This window comes from Pyricularia pennisetigena, chromosome 6, assembly GCF_004337985.1.
Source record: "Pyricularia pennisetigena strain Br36 chromosome 6, whole genome shotgun sequence".
Taxonomy (NCBI): Eukaryota; Fungi; Ascomycota; class Sordariomycetes; order Magnaporthales; family Pyriculariaceae; genus Pyricularia; species Pyricularia pennisetigena.
Window position 1 is genome coordinate 2,203,502 of NC_043744.1, and position 18,566 is coordinate 2,222,067.

At 51.0% G+C, this 18,566-nt stretch overlaps 5 protein-coding genes across 5 annotated transcripts in view; 2 read left to right on the plus strand and 3 right to left on the minus strand.

Moving 5' to 3' along the window:
- PpBr36_04472 (uncharacterized protein) overlaps positions 1–342 on the plus strand; it is a gene marked incomplete at both ends in the record, with an annotated part of 1,978 nt that extends 1,636 nt beyond the window's left edge. Inside the window, one exon of the mRNA XM_029891632.1 lies at positions 80–342. Coding sequence (XP_029750307.1) covers positions 80–342 — 263 coding nt within the window. The remainder of the gene's footprint in view (positions 1–79) is intronic.
- A 6,908-nt stretch (positions 343–7,250) lies between these two features.
- Positions 7,251–9,524, plus strand: PpBr36_04473 (uncharacterized protein; the record flags this gene model as incomplete). Its single annotated transcript, XM_029891633.1, has 3 exons — positions 7,251–7,313; positions 7,399–7,521; positions 7,602–9,524. The coding sequence occupies 3 exons, from the start codon at positions 7,251–7,253 to the stop codon at positions 9,522–9,524; spliced, it is 2,109 nt and encodes a 702-aa protein (XP_029750188.1).
- A 712-nt stretch (positions 9,525–10,236) lies between these two features.
- Positions 10,237–11,070, minus strand: PpBr36_04474 (uncharacterized protein; the record flags this gene model as incomplete). Its single annotated transcript, XM_029891634.1, has 1 exon — positions 10,237–11,070. The coding sequence occupies one exon, from the start codon at positions 11,068–11,070 to the stop codon at positions 10,237–10,239; it is 834 nt and encodes a 277-aa protein (XP_029750202.1).
- A 1,059-nt stretch (positions 11,071–12,129) lies between these two features.
- PpBr36_04475 (uncharacterized protein) lies at positions 12,130–13,358 on the minus strand (the record flags this gene model as incomplete). The annotated part of the gene is made up of 2 exons (XM_029891635.1): positions 12,130–12,996; positions 13,293–13,358. The coding sequence occupies 2 exons, from the start codon at positions 13,356–13,358 to the stop codon at positions 12,130–12,132; spliced, it is 933 nt and encodes a 310-aa protein (XP_029750306.1).
- A 1,367-nt stretch (positions 13,359–14,725) lies between these two features.
- Positions 14,726–17,312, minus strand: PpBr36_04476 (uncharacterized protein; the record flags this gene model as incomplete). Its single annotated transcript, XM_029891636.1, has 3 exons — positions 14,726–16,244; positions 16,306–16,590; positions 16,678–17,312. The coding sequence occupies 3 exons, from the start codon at positions 17,310–17,312 to the stop codon at positions 14,726–14,728; spliced, it is 2,439 nt and encodes an 812-aa protein (XP_029750305.1).
- Positions 17,313–18,566: the final 1,254 nt, after the last annotated feature.

An 18,566-nucleotide genomic window follows, 5' to 3' on the forward strand; every position in this document is an offset into this window, starting at 1 on the left:
CTACAAAGTAACCCTCATTGGGCCTTTTTTGATTGCTTGAAAGAATCTCAGCTAACGCAAAATTCTTATAATTCTACAGTTCCGATCTATAAGCCTGCCGAAGCACTCGCCATCTTCACACGCTCCATCATGGGCAAGGACGTTGCCACAGGACAGTCCGATGCTGCAAAGTTCACGTCGTCTGGCCCATCTTCGGTCTTTGACGTCAAGGTGAAGGCCGATCCTCTTCCTGCGCCTCTCTGCTACGTCCTCGAGGTTCCCATCAATCAGCGCTGCACGCCCGACCAGATCAAGGCCCTTGGGGCCGGCTCGGCTGTTGTCAAGGACTACATCGTCAGCTAAAAGTGCTACAGTGCTAGAAACTTAACGACATACCTTATCCTCTCACTACAGGCGAGACCAGTTCGCAATCCCTTGGGAAGGGAAACTGCCGTGATCAAGAGCTGCATTGTCGTCTTGAGGCTGACTCAGACAGCCGCATAATTTTTTTGTTATTTCTGGGACTTTGGTAAATTAGATCTCATAAGAAAAGAAGAAGAAAATGAAAATAAAAACAATTCTTCGTATGCCACTATCATGTCATGTTTGCAATTATCATTAGGTTTGGAGATGGAGGCAAATCAGAAGAGGAAACAAAAAAGCATGTTTACATTTCACCAAGGCAGCTTTTACTGCAATTACAGGATCTTCCAATGCAATAGTAGTACATATGAGATTATGAATTTGACGCACAAGTACCAAGAGTAGGCACAAATAACCGAGGGGGTTGATGTCCTTGAATGATGGCCATAACAATTACACAGAAACTCCGATCTAGGTAACGAGAACGAACATGACGTCTTTCCGAGCCTACCCACCTATGCACCACACCAAGCGCACTACAACGAACAGTGAAGGTTTCGGCTGTCGATCAGCTACGACGGCATATGGACCGCCAAGCCCAAGGTGGGCAGGTATTCTCGCTAGTGACGCTTTGCCGAATTACCCTATTCTCGACTCGCGATGTCTAGACTTGTAAGACTGGGCACCAACTGAGACTGAATAGTGAGTACATATTGTTTGTCCCCATCTACCGCAAATCCCAATTTGATCTTACTCGGTGCAAGGAGCCCAGCGTAAATCGTTTTGTATACCGATGTACTACGGCAGACACGGGGCTCGGGGTTTTCAGACCTGACCCAGCTCGAGACCGGAAACACGGAATGAGCAAATGATTTTTGCCACATCCTTTTACCAATAAACATGTTTTTTTTTTTTTTTAAACATTCATTCCAACTGTCGCCTCCTTTGACCGCCACTGGCCCCGGTGGCCCCTCCAAGTCTAGGTTCACACTTGGTACGGGAGGACGGGGCTAGGTCTGCGGGTAGTCTCCATTCAAGCTGCTCTCTCGCTTATGTCCGCTAGTATCCACTCCGGTCCGGCATGCTGTCGTTGGTTGCTGCAGTTCCACGCAGGCGCATTTAATCGCCGCGGAAGCCACAATAACCAACCACCTCACCGCCAATGTATACACACACACTCTCTCTCTATCACACTCTCTCAGTCACTCACACTGTATATATGAAATATTAGCCAACAAATTTGACACACTACCCAAGACCGCACCCATACTACCGACGTTACAGCACGGTATCTCCGTAAATGTAATGTCGCGGCACTTGCAAACTTGCAGTTGCCACAACAAGACAGAACCGAGGCTCATGCAGCATCATGCAGACTCATGCAGGCCACTAGTCTAATGCAGGGGAAGAGCTAGGATAGGCCGTTTGGATTTTCTTTTGTTCTGATAGGTTGGTTTTGTTCTGGTAAGCTCTCTTACTCGTAATGGTTCTTGTCGTCTGGTTTGTTTTTCTCTCTTGCCGTATGAGTTGGCGCGCTTCATTTTCTTTGTAAACGCATGTCAGCATCTCGTCATGACAGGAAAGTTGGGAGCGGTCTGTCAAATTTTTCTCTCTTTAACCTCGACCAACTTGCATGTGCCAGTTAATCGTCACAAGAGCGCGCCGCCTAGGCAAGCTGAGTGAGCCTTTTCCTCCAGTTTATTGGCACCAGGTGGATCCTCAACCCGCATAGTTCTTAGCTGTCGTCCTACCAAATCACGCTCTCGGCATTCTGCAGGACGTCTCGGATGTGCTGGTTCGGAGACAATCGGGCATCGGCACTAACTGTTCGCGAGAGTGGATACGGAAAAGCAAAAAGAAGCCTGCAGCTTATTACTGCATACTTCTAGAACTGTTAGGCTTGACCTAGGTCAAGCGTGCATAGTGCCAAGCAAAGTGAAAAAAAAATAGTCCGTCCACATTAATGTAAAACACATTGTGAAAGGCTTGCAAGCAATTGGTGTTGAGTGGTTTACTTTCGTACTATCTCTCGGCGACTTTCACGATAGTACGTAGATTCCCGCCGTCAGCTCTTCAGCTACCTGCAAAAAGTTGGCGGCTTGACGTTTCAAGGCGCGGTGACCGCTAACGTCCGCACGGGCCCTTCACCTTCAGCTGGCAAGGAAAAATCCCAGCGACCTGAACCAGCCCAACGACACGTCTAATTTTGATCACTTAGTGATATAACGTTGGGCTGTCTGCTTTCCTAGGGTAGATCTAGCTTGCACGACTGGGGAAGCAACCCATAAATCAAGAGATATGATGGAGGGTTAAGCTGCAACGAAATAGGAAGGAGGGCTGCATTCCCGATCCCGAAACTCGGCTGCTTCGCGATATCCCGCCATCTGCACCCACCGATTTGAGACAAACGTGTTGATCAACTAACTAAAAGACCTATAAACTAGATTTGTTATATCAAGGGGTCCCCTCTTTGGGACAGATCAAGCAACGTGGGCGCACGTACGATGCCGGACGTGCTTCGTCGCAGCACTTGCTTAGTCGCAGGCAGACGCGATGAAGAAATGGAAGAAAACGGTCCCCACTCTGACCCTCACCGGTGGGTGGTAATTGACAAATACGGAAACGGGTACGGGGCGCCTCATGATCTCGGTGAGGAGTTGGGCTTGTCGCAAATACAACATGGGTGGTAGCTGGTATGGATATCACCAAAGCAAACAGTGGGGTTCGACTCAGAGAGAAAAGAAGTAAAAAAAGGGAAGGAAAAAAAAAAAAAAGCCCACTTAGCTCCACGGAAATGAGATGAAGCGCGTTCGTCTTTCATCTGCACGATCGCGACTCAGGGAGCTTCCTTGCCCACATGCCTCATCTGCGCTGCAGCGGTCCGCTCTTCGTCCGAACCCAGTGCTGGGCCCGGCCGAGCCCCTCATTATTCCAGACGCAGCAACTTGTCTAGGCTACTGCCCACGCGACATATGACATCGTGGCGTTTTGTGATGGAGGCGGTGAAGTATATCGGGTTTTCAATCGGCAAAGCCCGGTCTGGGGCATGGCTTGAACATTGGTCTTGTCACATTGATTTTGCCAAGTCTCGCACCTACCCGAGGGTAAAAAGTTCCTTGGGGTGATTTTTGGGCGCGCGCTCGAGACATTAATGGAGGAGGGAAAAAAAAAAAAAAAGTTGGGCAAGGTATATCCTGGTTGACTTGTGAGCTTTTTAAGCTCAATCAGTCCATCATGCCACCTCCCGGTCCCAATAAACTACTACCTAATCCCAAAACGTCCCCTAAGCTCCCGATGTACAGTACAGTACTATGCGGGATGATGGTAAGGAGTATCTATTCCCCATGCGCTGCAGCAGACCCAAGAGACCAAAGAGGCAACTTTCGGGGAAAATAATAACCTTTCCTGTGCTTCAACATGCAATATACCATACTGTACTATGTGCCCCATATTTTATCTTGTACAATGGTACTGCAGTAGTAGTAGTAGCCATGTCTCACAAACATGATTCGAGCGTCAGCCATGTTGCGTCGCTGCGGAGTATAGTACTCGGTATTAGCAATACTACGCAGAACAGAGAACAGGTCCCTCTCTGGCCACTCAGAGTTGGGCGCAAATCCCAATAAATCGACTGGGAACCGAATCAACTCAAGCATGTAAGCCGAATGCGACACTGTACAAAATGGGCCCAAGCCCATACATCCCAGGTTCGATAACAGAATGGATAGATGCATGCACTTTTCGATACGGTCCTGTACATAAATTAATCACCCCACCTCTGCGCATAGGTTTGTGCAAATAGCGCGGAACAGACCGATGTTGTGGGGGAACGTACGTGATGCAAGGTACACCAGAAATGGTTCCCTTGGCTCAATCGGGCAAAAGCCTCAGTTCATCCAATTTGTCGTTTTAGGCGAAAGAAGGGTACCTTTTTTTTTTTTTTTTTTTTTTTCGACCCTCTGTTTTCTTCTTCCCCCGTCGCTATATGCTTCTTATCGTGGTACCCGACCTACATGTGTACCGTGCCGGACACATAGTACGCCTTACGCTTGCGATCCACAAAACCACATACTACGTAACGTGGAAGTCGCCAATGCTAGATTACAGATTGTTCCTGGGAAAAGCCTGTGTCTGAATCTGCAGGCCTGGTCGGATAGGGGACTGTGCGTACCTGGTATGGCCTTGGGGTCAAATGAAGATGAGCACAATGTATGCTTGACAAGGCACCGAGTGTATTTTAAAAAAAAAAAAAAAAAAAAAAAAAAAAAAGGGCAATAGTGGTCAAGTTTGGAAATGTGCCTGGTTTTTAATCAATTATCCTTTTTTCCCTGTTTCCCCCCCCCATCCAAGGGTCAGCTGCACTTGCAATACTACTTATTTATTGCAACATCTACAGTAAACTGCCTACGGAACCGGTAAACAGTCTAAACCCAGCATGGTAGGCGGCCGGGAATCCCAGTCAAACATGGAATATTCGTAGAAATATGACAGGCTTGCAGGCCTCAGTTTTGCTTTCGCCAGTTACCGTCGTAGCAACCGTCAATCCCCCAGGACTGCATATCCCGTCCTGCTAAGTGGGGTTAAGGTGTGCATGGGAAGCACTCGAAGGACCAGCATGACGCGATGGGAATCGATAACACTACCATGGGCACCGTAATCGTGTTGAAAGTGTTGGAACCTGATTAGCTTTTAGAAATTTAGATTGGACATGACATGACATGACATGACAAAGTCGCGCGGGAATGCGACCTCAAAAAAATACACTTGTTTCCTCTGCTGACATGGATCCGGTTGGTCAAGCCATGAATGAATGCCAAGGAAATGGAAAAAAGCTGGAATGCCAAACGTAGCTAGGGAATTTGTGATAGATCAATTATGCTTGGAATGAAAAGCATATTGATTATCCTGCAATCCACGATAACCAAAACACCATAGTGCAATCTGCCTACCAGAGACTGCGTGCTATCGTTTTTCATGCACAGCGTACTGTATGTACGAAGAGAAAAAGAAAAGATAAAGTAAACATTTTGATCGGAGCCCTCTCTGATGTCGAGTCAAAAAGGCCCTCCATTAGCATGAATCTCTAGATATTTTAGAAACGATACCCAGCGATACTTGTGCTGCATAGAAAATGATCTACTCAAAAGTACTCCAAACGAGGCATGAAGGTAGGCAGAGACGGCAGGATGATCCAATTACCAATTACATATAGTGCACCAAACGAGGAGAAATGCCGCACCGCACGCGGTCTTTGACGAGCGTGCCTGATGAATCCTTGCTCCTTGCACATCGGGTAGAGCATCGAGGGTCAATGCGTCCTTTTACTACTGGCGCTATCCTGGACAGGCGTTGAATGAGTCCCCGCCAAAGAACCCCGTCTGATGTTCTCGTCTCCATGCGATGCCGTCACTACAAGAACAGATGCCAGCCGATCTATTATAGGTACGTATAGTAGGTAATTGGCATCTCACCCTTGTAAGGCGCTTTCTTTTACTAGTAGTACAGTACAGTAGTAGTACACCCCCTTGTATGGTCAATCTCTCTTCTGTGATGTTCATTTGTCTATGCCCTGCGTGTTGATGCAAGGGGAAACAAACATGCTGTCTCTTGTCACCTGTCACGATAATGTCCCGTCTTTCAACTGTGGCCAGCAGCACGCACGCCACAAGATCGGTAGGCCGTAGAGGCTTCGGTCGCCACCTTGTGTTTGCGGCCCTTCTCTCATGTTTGTACTTTACTCCGTACATTGGACAAAAAAACGTGGCTGCGTTTGATGCACACCAAAAAAAGACTCCCACCATAGTCCGCCTCGCTCGTTTTGCATTCTGCGCTACTTGGTTTCTTGCCTCTTCGCACGCTGGCCGACCGGCCGAGTGGGAGGCGCCCCACTAGCGAGCAAAAAAATGCACCAGGGGGTTCGACCCGGCTCAAACCTCCAACCCTGTAGCCAAGCCTGCGCACCAGGTGCCCCACTCGCCAGGCACATCACCGGGCCATGGGAGGCTTGTCCTCCCCTTTTTTGCGCTTGTCGCTGATCACTGTCACGGTCCTAGACTAATAACCCCAAGGCGAAATTTGGGGAAGGAGCGGTTTCTCAGGAGAATGAGCGACCGTCTCGACCTTAATCTCGCTCTCCCATCGGTACCTTGACACACAACCCTGACTGCAGCTTGTTTTCTGCATACTGTGCCCGACTTTTGCATTTTCATTTTTGTCTCTATCTTTTCCCACTTCTCTTCCTATGAGGGGTGGTTGATTTTTTTATATATTTTATTTTTAGAGTTGTTGCTTTCGTCCGGAGATCTTTTACCTCCTTTGGATCCGTTTCTTATTCTCTGTCCTGCTAGGACCTTCCGAGAAAAAAGAAGGAAAAAAAAAAAAAACGCTGCCAACGAGAGACGCAACAGCAGCAAGAAAACGAAGAAGAAAAAAGGCCATTCCGTTCCTTCCTTGATCCATTTTTACGGAGACGACCCTTGTTCCACTCAGAGACGAAGAGACATTTGAGTCCCTTTGTTTGTCTCCTTCTCTTTTTTTTTTTTTGTGGAAACAGTCCGTCTGGACCGGAAGCTCCTCTTCTTTACCTTGCCTATGCGCCTCCTTACTCATTCTCCCATTTATCTCCATTGTTGACATCCTCTTCATGAGCCTGATCTTTGATCTTTATGCACTACTAGACGACCCTCTTTATCATCGCAGCCGTGCTTGTTTTCTCTCCCCTCCCCGCACCATATTTTGCGCCCGTCATCAGAATGTTGTTTGCCTTTAATGTCGGATCTTTGTGTTACTAGGTAGCCTCACTGCGGCTACTACGTCCCCGATTTCACTCGAAAAACTCAGCTTCAAACCGATCAGCTTCACTACACATCTCAGACTTTGCGCCGGGTAAAAAGATCTCTTGGGCAACCATGGAAGGGGTTTTGCTTGTTCCCCCGGACCGGGGAACCATCATTGGCCGGGCTATGTGGAAGGTGTGTCTCACTGTTCCCACTGAACTGCGTGATGTTGTGACGCTGGATCTCACATACTAACGCACCTCGATGTCAATGTCAACAGCCCCGATTCGTCATGGTCGGTATGCAGAGACGATGGGAGCAGCCCTCATCCGTACCTGGAAGAATGACCATGCCAAAAGAAAACCAGCCTATTTTACCTTTTTTGACCATCTTCAAGTCCAAGGTGCGCTTTCTTGGCCTGCATTTAGATTAATCGGGGGTTGTCATACTGAACTTGCTACTGACACCGGGATCTCTCTGCAGAACGACACTGAGCCCATCCAACAGCATGCCCTCTCCTCTATTACAGACTGTCAAGTCCAAGTGATCGCACACAAGAAACAAGGACAAGTCGCCCCGACACTGGTGATAACTGTCGCACCGGATCCGGCGACAGACAAACTGAGAAAGCGCCGCTCGAGTCGCGCCGCCGGTTTGACTAGTAGCAAGGAGTCCCCAGGAAACACCCTTTACTTTCGGACGGGGGATGAGACGTTGAGTTTACAGGATTGGGAGCGATATATTCAGGGGCAAATGCAGAGGCCGTCGGGGCCGCCTCACGGAGCTGGCGTACCCGCGAGCCCAATGAGCCCTATGATGAGTCCGATCTCGCCGACCTTTACGAACCCTTTCGCCGGCGGCACACGGTCAAGAGATCCCTCTGACTACTTTCCCAGACCACCTAGTGGGGCCGCGTCGGCTTCACAATCACAGTTTACCAGGGGCACAGGTTTGAGTCACAAGAACGCGAACCAAACATACTCGAGCCGTGAGCGACCCATGACATACTCGGGGTCGCCCAGTCTGCGGTCCAAACGAAGCGACATCTCCTCGCATGCTAGCTTCATGAACCACTCTCACCATCCGTCATATACGCAACACAGCGGCTATTACAACGCCGCACACCCCGCAGACCTGCCATCGCCGGCCACTACAGTTCCCGATCACGGTGTCGAGTTTATCGAAGGTTGGACTGCTGCCCAGGGCAGATCTTCGACCCTCAACTCGCCAATTCGGGGTCGTGATAGTATCAGCTCTCAAGTCACGTCACCGATTACAGCTAATGCTCCCGCCGCGCCTTCGGCAGCCACGCTCGAAGCAAGCTCGCCGCCAGGGCCTCGGGAAACAATTCTCGACAGGGCTTTTCAAATGCGCTGCATTCCTGGCTCCGAGAAGGAAGTGCCCGGTGAAGAGAATCTGAGTTCTTTAGCACGCTTTGAAGCACTTATGCGGGAGATGGATAAGAAGCGACAGTCCAGGGAGGCGGAAGAGGGCAAGAGGGCGCGTCACCAAAAGCAGCAACAGCATCAACCGCAGCCCGGGATACCGAATAGTGGGTGGGACCAGGACGACGAGTCCAGCGAGGATGAGTCTGATCTGGAGGACTACCGACGGAACAGCAGCGAGGCCAGACACGTTTCACAGCCTCGCAGTGGCTTGCAGCGGGGTCATAGCTATAGTCATAGTCTTACGGCCCAGAGTGGTGGCTTTGCCCACGAGGTGGACTTGGATGACGACGAAATCGTCATTCCCCCTGGGGCGCAACGGGCCTTGGATTTTATCACAACCGGTCGCAGTTCCCCGGCGATTCAGTCTCCTGAGAACCTGGCTAGCCCAAGGAGTCCTATGGAGTATCACCATGACTACGACAACTTGAGTCAGTCCATGAACAACAGTGTGTCTTACCACGATCCGTACGAAAACTCCGGGACTGTCGCTCAAACAATGTATAGGCAGCACGAGGTAGCGGAGAGTAACACGAACCGACCGCATATGCACCACGGAATCCAGCAGCAGATCTATCCATCATCTGGCACAGCAACACCGACGGATCACATGAGTTCCATACCTGCGTCGTTGCTGGGAGGTTTATCACGACGCAATACGTCCGAGAAGCGCAACTCAGCCTCGAGCTCAAAACGCATCAGTTTCACTGAACAGTTGACGAGGAGGTTGAGCAGCACAAGCAGCCTTCTGCTTCAGACAAACCATGAGAAATCTTCAGCCGGTCGCACAAGTCACGACGGAGAGGCGAGCCAATCCTCATACGGGTCGAGGTCAGCCACCTCGCATCCTCGCGGGGTCATACCTTCGCATGCGCCGCCAGGCCCACCGGAACGTGAATGGGAGAAGAAGTGTGGTTGGCGCGGCAGCGTGGTCATTGGCAACGAGGGTGGTTTTCTTTGAACCTACCGAGCACCAGCATTGATTCTCACGAACTGCCTACTTTTCGCGCTTACTGCGCTACAAAAGAAAATCCTTCTGTTATTTTGGCATGAGCACTTTACGCTTTTGCTGTTGGGATGTAACGATGAAACATATTCTTTTCTAGGGCATCTGAACTGGTCATGGAAAGGACAACGACCCGAAGATCACGTTTGCGCCATCTGTTGAGATATACCCTTTTTTTTCTGCTTTTTTTTCCTTCTCACGACTATCATGATCAAATTTTACTTCAATCTCTGTAATTATTAGGAGCCAGCGAGGGAGGAGAGTAGGATCTAGAACTACTCTTGTGGGAAGGCGTCAGGGCATTTGTAGATGTTAAAGTCGCATCTCGGAACTTGTCATACTCATCTCAGGAGTTTAATGATAGCATATTTCTAACCTCCCAATCTCCAACGTCTTGAACCCCTGGCCTGCGTTCAGGAGAGTTGTTTACCAGTGCCAAACCCATTGATTACAAGCTCAAAGCTAACAGGGACGATATTAGGCAAGATCTTGTCATGCTTGATCTTTGCCAAGCAAGCGACGAGAACAAGATGGACCGAGCAAGGGATATCAGATTCAATGCCTAGACGGTTCGCTCCGGACCAGAGTTGCTGGTCTTGGCAGGTATGCTACCGTCGGGCCTGCAGATATCTTGGGGCTTGATCGCCCCGTCTCTACTTTCATAGGCTCACCTGTTCTCCATCCGCAGCCGATCTGCAAAGAACTTCATAATGGGCAGTATCTCATCTCTACTCTCGGGCATTCCATCATGGGGCTTCTTCCACGTCGCCACCTCGACGTTGTCAAACTCGTTCTTGACGGCCTCGACGGCGTCGTCGTCGAGGTCCTCGCTCGCCCGACCACGGCACAGAAGCACAGGCGTCGAGGCCTTGGGCCTGTTGCTGACGCTCGGCACCATGGAATGTGGGAGAGGCCCACCGACCGAGATGACGCCCCTGAAGGCGGTCCCCCTAGCGGGACGGCCGCCGACACATCCGTCAGAACCAGCGCCTTCGGTCAGGTCGACGACCTGGGGCCCCATCCGGATGCTCGACGCCAACCCGAGCGCCAGGCTACCGCCCTGCCCAAAGCCAAACAGCAACACGTCGGACACGTCCCAGCCGCAGCGGCCGACGATGACGTCCCCCACGAGCTTGTCGAGCAGGAGGCGCCTGGCCTTGTCGAAGCCCGGGTCCGGGTCCAGGCCGTCGCCGCTCCCGACCTTGATGTCGTCCCCGTAGTGGAAGTGCTTGGTCGGGCCCGAGTCGAGCGGCAGGCCGAGCATGGCCGGGGGCAGGGGCGACGGGCCGCGCACGGCGACAGACAGGACCCCTGGCAGGGCCATTCCCCGCGCGAACCCCGCGTAGGGAGTCTCGTTGTCGCCTAGGCCATGGAACAGCACGAGGATGGCGGTGGTGGACTCTGGCGGGGTGGGGAAGTGGAGCTGGGTGTGCAGTCCGGACTCGGCGAGGGGTGCAAAGTCGGCCTCGGTTGGGATGCGGATGCTTGACGGTGCCGTCATGGTGTCGTGTGTGTGTGTTTTCAGGTTGGTTTTATTTTTTTTTTCTGCTTTTTTAAGAGAGTCTGATGGTACTGGTTGTTTTCAGGCATGGAATTTATGAATGAGAGGTGAGTGAAAAACACTGTCCAATAATCACATTCAATTGTGGTGGATTAATTGACGTCAGTGGGCCGCTCTCACTATTGCGATGCAATGCATCCGTTTATCTACTCTTTTTTTTTTTTTTTTTTTTTTTTTTTTTTCTTTTTTTTTTTTTCCCACCGGAACAGCGTGCGTTTCTCAATTCTTTCTCATTGCGCTGCTTTCTAGACATGATCCGTATAGTAGAAGAAACAACTTTTTGAACTAAAATCTCCACCAGTCATCCATCCAAGTCATGAATGCACCTTTGGGGTGGTCATTTTCCCTTCCCATATCGGCTAAGTAGGTAGGGACGAGGTGACTTCCTCATCCTGTGCCCCTTCTGATGCCACTATGCAAACTAATCGCACTCACAACTCGTACCGACACCATGCCATTTCATTGTTTGCCCTCTTCGACATTCGCAGGCTCGGGATCTCCTTTATGGCAATGGCATATATGCCCTGTCGGTTCTCCCGAGAGACAACCTTGATAGCGATGCATGGAGGGGGATGGCCTGTGAGCGCGCTGGCCGTCTTGATAACCCAGATTGGACACTGGCACGTGGTTCCTCGGTTGCCCACCACCATCATCTGCTATTTGTCTTTACTGTTGAGAGGCTTCCGTGGCAAAGCCAGTCCCCGACTTGAACTTCAGGACAACGAAAAGGGCCAGACACTGCGTCCTTTGTGGCGGAATGTCTACCACCTACATTACGAGGTGTCCCGTCAAGCAAGAGCATGATTAGGTGAAGGCGAGAACCGAGCCAGTATACCTATAAAAACAAGAAAACCAGGGATACTCGGGATGAACTGGATCGGGTAGGTAGACCAGGGTTTCAGGTCGCTTACCTAGGCTGTCATCCAAAATGGGGTAGGTAAAGGAGCTTTGTAGATATATGGCAAACTACATCGACTAGATGAAATCAACACATAGAGCCTACAGCTTGGATCCAGCCGGAACTTCAACGTCGGGCTTCGCCGCATCTTGACCAGGAATCCTCTTGGAAACCCACTCAAGAACATGTTGGAAAAACTGCTCCCTGTCCGGCTCGGTGTGAATCTGGTGATACCAACCGTCGTAGGTCCTGAATTCCTTGTCTTGTAACCCCTTCTGCTCGTCAAAGAACTTCCTGGACGCATGGTAGTCGCATGTCTTGTCGGCGGTACCATGGCCGAGCCACATAGCCTTGACTGACGGGCACAGCTTAGTCTTACCCGACGCGAGGTCCATGGTCCGGTCCAGCAGCGACGCCAGACCCTCGAGGGTGCCGAGGTTGTGGCACAGCTTGTCGGCCTCCAGGATCTTGACGACCTCCTGGTTGCGCGTGAGGTCCTTGGGCGGAATGACGTGCTCGAGCTGGCGGTGCGGCATGAACTTGCCCGCGAACCGACCCACGTTCACCTTGAGCCAGCTCGGCGCCTGGCCGGCCGGCCATGCGATGAAGGGCGCCTCGAGGATCCAACCCTGCACCCGGCTGACCACCTTATCCTCGTACGTCCGGTCGCTGGCAAGGGTCAGCACCTGGCCGCCACCCATCGAGTGGCCCATGACGAACACGGGCAGGTTGCTGCCGTCGTCGAGCAGGGGCTCGATAAAGGCGACCATGTCGGCGATGACCATGGACGTCGGGCCAGTCTTGCCGCGGTCGGCCGGGTTCTTGACGGACCTGCCCCAGCCACGCTGGTCAAAGCCATATACGGCGATGCCGCCCTTGGCCATGGCGTTGCCAAAGTCATTGTACAAGTTGACGTGGTCCGAGAAGCCATGTATCAGGACCAGCTTCGCCTTGGGAGCGCCATCGGGCTGGAAATCCGGAGGTTTCAAAAGTCGGTTAGTCTTCAGTCTACCCCAACTTGGTTCATGTCCGCCCGGACTATTTGTCTTTGTTTAGTGCCAAGATACGAACTACATGAGGATGTCCGTCGCAAGAAGAATCGAATCCGGCAATGGGCGAGTCTGAACTAGACTGCCTAGATGGAGTCGGAACAGGCTAGATCCCGACATCCTTGACTCTAAGACCTACATAATATTTCATGATGCCGAGGTTCGAGAGGAGTAAAAAAAAAAAAAAAAAAAGGTTAAATGAATAATAGCCTTACCAGCCAGGTCCTTGTGTACAGGCTCTGGTTCCCGACGCTGAACGTCCCCTCGCTGATCTGAACCATATTGAATAAGTGTTGGTGGGAATTTGAGGCTTTGTTGAATGGCGGCACGCCGGTTGAAGGGGGCGTGTGGCAATGCAAATGCTAGTCGAAAGCCCGTAGCGAATCAAAGTGAGACAGGATTGTGGTGCTATGTGCTGGGTGGTAAGGGCAAACACGAATTAGTTAGTTAGTTGACCTCCAGACTTTTCTCGATTACGAGGTTCGAAAAGGAAAGGAAGCTTGAAAATACCGAGATAAGCTCCCCCCAAAGATTTCAAGAATAAAAAACAAGCAAGATAACGTGGCGGATGGATGATTTCTGGGCAAATCTCACCAAAAAAACAAAAGGATCTGAGGCCGCAAGTGCAGGAAATTGGTAGCCGTTAGCTGTCTAGCTTGTATCGAATCACATGCTCACAATCTCCCCAGAAAGCAACAATCGATGCTTAGTCAAACTGCCTGACGTCCTTGCGCCCAAAAGTCCGATTGACGTGGATCCCCCAACGACAACTTAACCTTGGCGCCTTGCGGAACTGGGCTTCTTCTGGCTTGGGGGACACCCCCCCAAAAAAAAAAAAAAAAAAAAAAAAAAAAAAAAAAAAAAAAAATCCGTCTGGTTATTACATTCCTTTTCGATTTGCCATAGGCAATCAAATCAGTTGATACGGCGAAAGGCGGCCCGAATTGGAATCCATCTTAATTCTAAATTCTAGGCGTGCGCCCAGCCAGGTTAAGCTTTGCCAGGTGTGGATCCAAGCGTCTTCTCGAGCAAGACTACAGTACTACATCAGTTGGTGCAAACATCGCCTGAGCCAATCCCAATGGCTTTCAACTGACCTATACCTAGGTACCTATCTACCACAGAAACATAGCCTTTGGCCAGATAGCAAAGCTCACAAACCGGTAGATAGATCTAAGTCAGCCTTATCCAGTACAAAGGTGGTATACGCGAGGAATCCAAGACAGCCAGACCCCGGACTCGGGTCAAAAGAAATGACTCCAAAAGAGACACCCACCCATGAACCAGGGCGTACAAGGGAATAAAAAGAGCCAGTAGATGAATGAGAAGCACACCGAACAAGCCAGTAAAAAGAAGAAAGAATTACACAAAACACCGCGAACCCCTCTGCCGGAAACCCAATCAAAAAACCCCGCTACTCCCCATAGAAGCTGACCGGACCTTGATAGTAACCTAAACCCGTGAAATATGCTTCTCAGTCGTTCCTCGTTGCGTCGTTAAAGCCATCGCCACGCCAGGAAGAGCCGCGTCGAAAAAAAAAACAAAGACTCCCAGATGATTTCATTAAAGACGATATTAGATCAATGTGTCCATCGAAGGCAAGAAAGAAGTCCGACCCGCCCAAGAAAAAGGGCCTCAGGGTGTCGGGCTATGAAGGGGTGACTGGTGTATCTGTTCCATGCGTAGCCAAGGACGTAGGCTCTGGAGGAAAGTCGAACTTGATGCTGTCCATTGGGAAGTCCTCATCTGGGGTTCGAATCCCTATCCCGCTATCGTCGGGATTCATGCTCGCGGAGGCGTCTTCTTGAGAGCCATTTGCTGGGCTGCAGTCAGGAAATGGGGCACGGTCAGGCTGTGGCTGAGATTGTGAATGACCATGATGTTCCTCGCTGGCTCGTCCCAGGGTCGACTCCTGTAAGCTGGTTTCCCTGATATCTGAGGCATAGGACTTTTGAGCCTCCTCGGCCGAGACGCTCTTGGTCGATGTCATCCTCAGGAAGCCGCCCAGTTCTGCTTCAAACGACATCATCTCGTCGATCCAGCATTTGGTCACCCACCAAGTGCCAAAGCTCTTGCCCGCGCAAATGGTCAGATCTCTCATAATAGCCGACCCTACGCGGTCCAGGTAGCAGACAATGTCTGATGCTGAGGCATAGGGGAACCTGCTGGGGAGCGAGCGCAAAAAGGCAAGCCACAAATCCAGAACGCGAGTGGTGTCCGCTTCCGGCGCCTTCGGGACTGGTGGTCCTCCGTTGACGGCCAACCAGGCTCCGTGCGTCGTCTTGCTTTCAACCTCATCCCAGTCAATCTCCGCCGGAGCGATAAGGTCCCTGATCTCCTTGAGCAGGATATCGGCCACCTCGTCCATTGCTCGCCTGGGAACATTCTCGGCGATCTTGCGATAACTCAGCAGTGTGATGAAATCTTGATACATCTCATTGCGGTTCGGTGCGTGTGCCAGCATGTTGGCTGCTGCATGGGCAGCCAGGTTGACCCGAAGCTCCCTGTCCAGAAGAGCAGCGAAAATGACTGCCGGAGCCTCCTTGGCCCTCATGACGTGTGCGGGCTGCCCCTGAAAAGCGTCACGAATGCGTGGCACCAGGCGGTCCGAGATGTTGCGCATGGCATCGAGCACCGGCTTTGGAACAACTTGCAGCGATAATCCGTGCAATATACGCATCATCCGCTGGTAGAGAACAAAGTCGCATTCCTCGATCCACTGGGCTATGTCGGGGTGCGCAAATAGTCGTTGTACGGGCATCGTCAGCGTACCGAGAAACGATGTGTACAGATGAAAGAAGGCTTTCTCTCGACAGAAGCGAACACACTCGACCAACGAGGTGCAGTGAGACAGGTAGAGCGCCTCAAGCGACTTGGCTGCGTCGCGGTCGGTCCCTGGAGGTAGAAACGATTCTATCTTTGGCAGAGGCAGTGGATCTTGTGTTGAGCAGGTTGTTGTCGGTTCTGAAAGAAATGGTTCCAGCTCAATCTTGTCGGCGGGAAGGTTAAGCTCGTCAATATTTGCCGGCCTCGGGTTGCGGAACAGATTCAGTCGGTTTCTCCGGCTGCGGCTGCGGATAACCCGTGGTTCTAAAGGTTGCTGAGCGTCTGGGGATGGCAATACAGCGCGTGCTGCTGTGCATGCGCTCGAATCGCTTGCTCGTGCACTGTGATCAGAGTTCAGCATGATAGGTCCTCAACTTGGGTATATTTCTGGAGATGACATACTTGAAATTCGGAACGCTCTCTGCCAAAGGCACCTGAATAACTGCCGAGTCCTCTCGGACATCTGGTTCTTCGTCCTTCATCATGAAATCGACATAATGATACTTGGACTCTCCACGCACGCCCAATCGACGAGTCTTCAGCTTAGGGAATATCACGCGGACAAGCTTACCAAAGCTAGCCGGATTGAGGACGGTCACCCTCTCGCTTGCGCATTTCGACGCGTAGTTGGCGTATACTCTGCCCCTGGGCACAGAGCTCTTGCCCTTGGAGCAAACCTGGGCAATCCTATAGATACTTCAGTGTCAGAGTTTGCACTACCTTGTGGAGGATAACCCTCACGTAGAACATGGCACATCGCTCGAGGATACTAACCAGAGCATAGCAAAAGCCTGGCGTTGACGCTCTGACTGTGGACCACGCTCATTTCCCTGCAACTCGCGGGCAATATCGGCCAGTTGCCGGTCCTTGTTCTGCATGTAAAGCTGGCGCATCTCCAGCTCATTGTTCACGCTGGATCGCGTGCCTTTGCGCGTACCCGCCGCTCCAGTGACCGAGTCACCATCTAACTGATCGTCGCGGTCGATCGAATGGCTGTCCATATCCATAAAGCTACTGTGTGCGCTCATGCTTTGCTGTGGGATCACGTTGGAGTGACCCTGATAAGACATAGAGTGGTTCAGCGAGCTCATAGTCGAGTCCATCGAGTACGTGCGCCCCGTTTGCAGATGGGGAGCAGCCTGAAGCATCATATCCTCAGTGGACATGTTATGCGCAGTCATCTGAGACATGCTGCTCGAGGCGGGCGCCAACTCCCTATGGTGTGATCGGTCGTGCATCCAAGAATTTGAGTACATGGAGTTGCCATCGAACGAGGCAGCTTCAAGGCTTTGTTGCGTGGGTATGCTTTGTATTGAGCCTCTTGACTCGGTTCGTGGACGATGTCCTTGAGATGGCGCTCCCATGTTGGGTTGAACGCCAGGCGGGACTGCATAGTACGAGTCCGACATCAGTGAAAAGGGCCAGCAGCGAGCGGCGCCCCCACCCACTCTAGCGAAAGAGTTCGAGTAGGACGACCCAAATGCGTAAAACGGTAATCGACAAGGTGGTTTGTAAAGTCGATGTAGTAGACCAATATCGTGTCGCGGCGTGTTGGACTTACGGGTGTCCGGGGGGTTTTACAATGTCGTTTGCCAAGCTGGTTGCTCCGTTGTTTACCTGGTAAGGAAAAAAAAAAAAAAACAAGCTGTCGAATGCGAGACGTGTTTTGGGGAGATTTTGGGATCGAAGGAGGGTAGCTGGAAGATCGCTAATTCAACTTATTCGAGCCACTCGCGTCTAAGTATATATTCAAGACATGAATGAGCGGCTGCGATGTTGAAGATACTGAATTGCGAAGCTCGGTCGCGCATAGGGTTGTAAAAAGAAGTTTGCAGTCGATCAAAAGCGATGTTGTTTTGTTATGATTTTTCTCCGCGGCAACTGGCCAGTGGGCACGGCACGCTCGTCTGACCTAGAAAACGTCTGTGCTCGGTCTATGCCAGCCCCTCGGCCAGCCACTCGGAATGCATCAGAAGTTACTGTTCGTTACGCATCCACTTGATTTTGGTGCAAGTGCACCATTGGGTGGGTCTGTAAACAAAGATAATTCTCATCACGTGAGCTCTGCGCGCTCGAATGACGAATGACCGAACCGCCCCCGCTTGGAGCTTGGAATGTTATCGGGAAATGGTCTGCATCTGCCACCACCTGCAAGGGCGCCGCCTTACAGCAATCAAATTTCGCTCGAGAAAATAGTCTAGGATATAAGCAGTTCGGTTTTTCACAGCCAAAAAGCCTTGTAATCTGTGCCGAGAAGTAAAAACAACAACAACAACAATAACAACATCAGCGGGCGAGAACAGCTAGTCTGACCTAGCTACCTATGTAATTATAAGAGCGGTTAAATATTTGGTCATGTTCGTGTTGATCAACGTGACGCCATCAATTCCAATTGCAATGCGCAATTCCAATCCATCCTAGGAGTACCACCGTATACAGTACAGTACGACATGGAGGGCAGGTCGACAGCCAGATTATGTAATCCGACCTACCCGAAGGCAGCACGCAATGCTGCGTCACAGCTTCCGATGATTCCATAAGCACGCACAGCAGCTGCGGCACAAGAAGCTTTGACAGTGCTTTAGTGCACACGTAACGCTTCTTTCACCGACCGGACATACCACAAACTTTAACATTTGCCCAAGTCAACTAACAGCCTAACC